Consider the following 1,652-nt stretch of genomic DNA (forward strand, 5'->3'; position numbering starts at 1 on the left):
TAAACCACATTAATTCGGTGGTGTGCGGCCACACTACCCCATTAACTTAAACACAGTAATTCGGTGGTGTGCGTCCACACTAATCCTAATTCGAATTAACAAAATCGATTTAGGCTCTACTCCGTTCGTCGAGGTGGAGTACAGAAATCGATTTAAAGGGCCCTTTAATTCGAATTAACTGGCTCTGTAGTGTGGACGGGTGAAGGGTTAATTCGGATTAAGGCAGCTAAATCCGAATTAAAGTCCTAGTGTAGACCAGGCCTAAGATAGCATGCTAATCCTTAAACAATACCTATAGAGCAGTGGTGGGCAACCTGCGGCCTGCAGGCCACATGCGGCCCAACAGGGTAAGCTGATTGTGGACCATGAGACATTTTGCGAGACATTTTGAGGATGTTGACCATCTGCAGGCACAGCCCCCTACAGCTCCCCATGGCAGTGGTTCACCGTTCCCGGCCAATGGGAGCTGTGGGAAGCTGCAGCCAGCACGTAACTGTTTCTCCAAAAAGCATGTGCAGATTCTTGTAAATGTTGTCAATATATAGGGCCTTATGTGACCTATTCTAAAAGATCTCCAGAAATAGCATATGCATCTATTAATGCTAATCCATTCATAAAAGCCCTACCTGGCTAACTAAGTATTTGTGGGAAATAAAGTAAGAGTAGAGGATTCTGGTCTGAAGATTGTACCAGTCACAATCATTTTAAATGCTTTGCGAAACCAAGAATAAAATAAACCATAAATGATTGGATTACAAGTAGAATTGAAGTATCCCAGCCAGAGGAAGGCATTGTACAAGTCTTCAGGTGTTGAGAAGTTAATAAAAGGTTCAGATATCGTAAGAATAAAGAAAGGCAGCCAACAAAAAACAAATACCCCCATGACTATACTTAAAGTCTTAGTTGCTTTGTTCTCTTTTTTTGTGGACATTTTGTTTTTCATTGCAGAGACACATTTTATTGCAATGGGGATTTTAGCAATTTGTCTAGCATGTTTTCTTGCCACAGTAAATATGTGGACATAGATCCCCACCATCACTGTGCCTGGGAAAAAGAAGGCTATAAGAGAAGCCATCACTCCCCAGAGCTTGTTAAGTATGAAGGCACAGAAACCACTGCAGTCAATGGAAGCCACATATACTTCAATGCCATCAATATTCAACTCTGAGAAAACTAGGCCAAAAGCCAATAAGAATGGGACAGACCAGCTAATTAATAAAAATAATACTATCACAGGGATAGTTATTTTGGTGACATAATGCAGTGGGTCACATACCGCGTAGTAACGGTCAACAGAGATAAAACATAGATGGAAAATAGAGGTGGTACAGAGCATTATATCACAGCAAGTATGGAGTTTGCAGAAGAGGTCTCCAAAATACCAGCATGACTCAATAGACCTGATCATACTGTAGGGCATAACCATGAAACTAAACAAAAAGTCAGTAGTTGCCATGGAGCAGATCAGGAAGTTGGTTGGAGAGTGAAGCTGTTTGAAATGAGCGATGGAAATGATCACAAGCATATTCCCACCCAATGTGAGCACTATTGCTCCCACCATGAAGATGTACATTGCCCAAAGACTGATTGTAGACCTTACATTTCTAGGACATGAATTGTTAACAAAGTCAAAGCAATACTGCACATTCTGT

General features: G+C 41.3%; 1 protein-coding gene across 1 annotated transcript; it reads right to left on the bottom strand.

Annotated features, from left to right (window-relative positions):
* Positions 1-634: 634 nt before the first annotated feature.
* On the bottom strand, positions 635-1,645 carry LOC113408728 (trace amine-associated receptor 4-like). Its single transcript, XM_026662117.1, has one exon. It carries the CDS (start codon positions 1,571-1,573, stop codon positions 635-637), a length of 939 nt encoding a protein of 312 aa, XP_026517902.1. The 5' UTR covers positions 1,574-1,645.
* Between the last annotated feature and the right edge of the window lie 7 nt (positions 1,646-1,652).

The sequence above is a fragment of the Terrapene carolina genome, unplaced genomic scaffold, assembly GCF_002925995.2.
Source record: "Terrapene carolina triunguis isolate 2854851 unplaced genomic scaffold, T_m_triunguis-2.0 Scaffold23032, whole genome shotgun sequence".
Classification (NCBI taxonomy): Eukaryota; Metazoa; Chordata; order Testudines; family Emydidae; genus Terrapene; species Terrapene triunguis.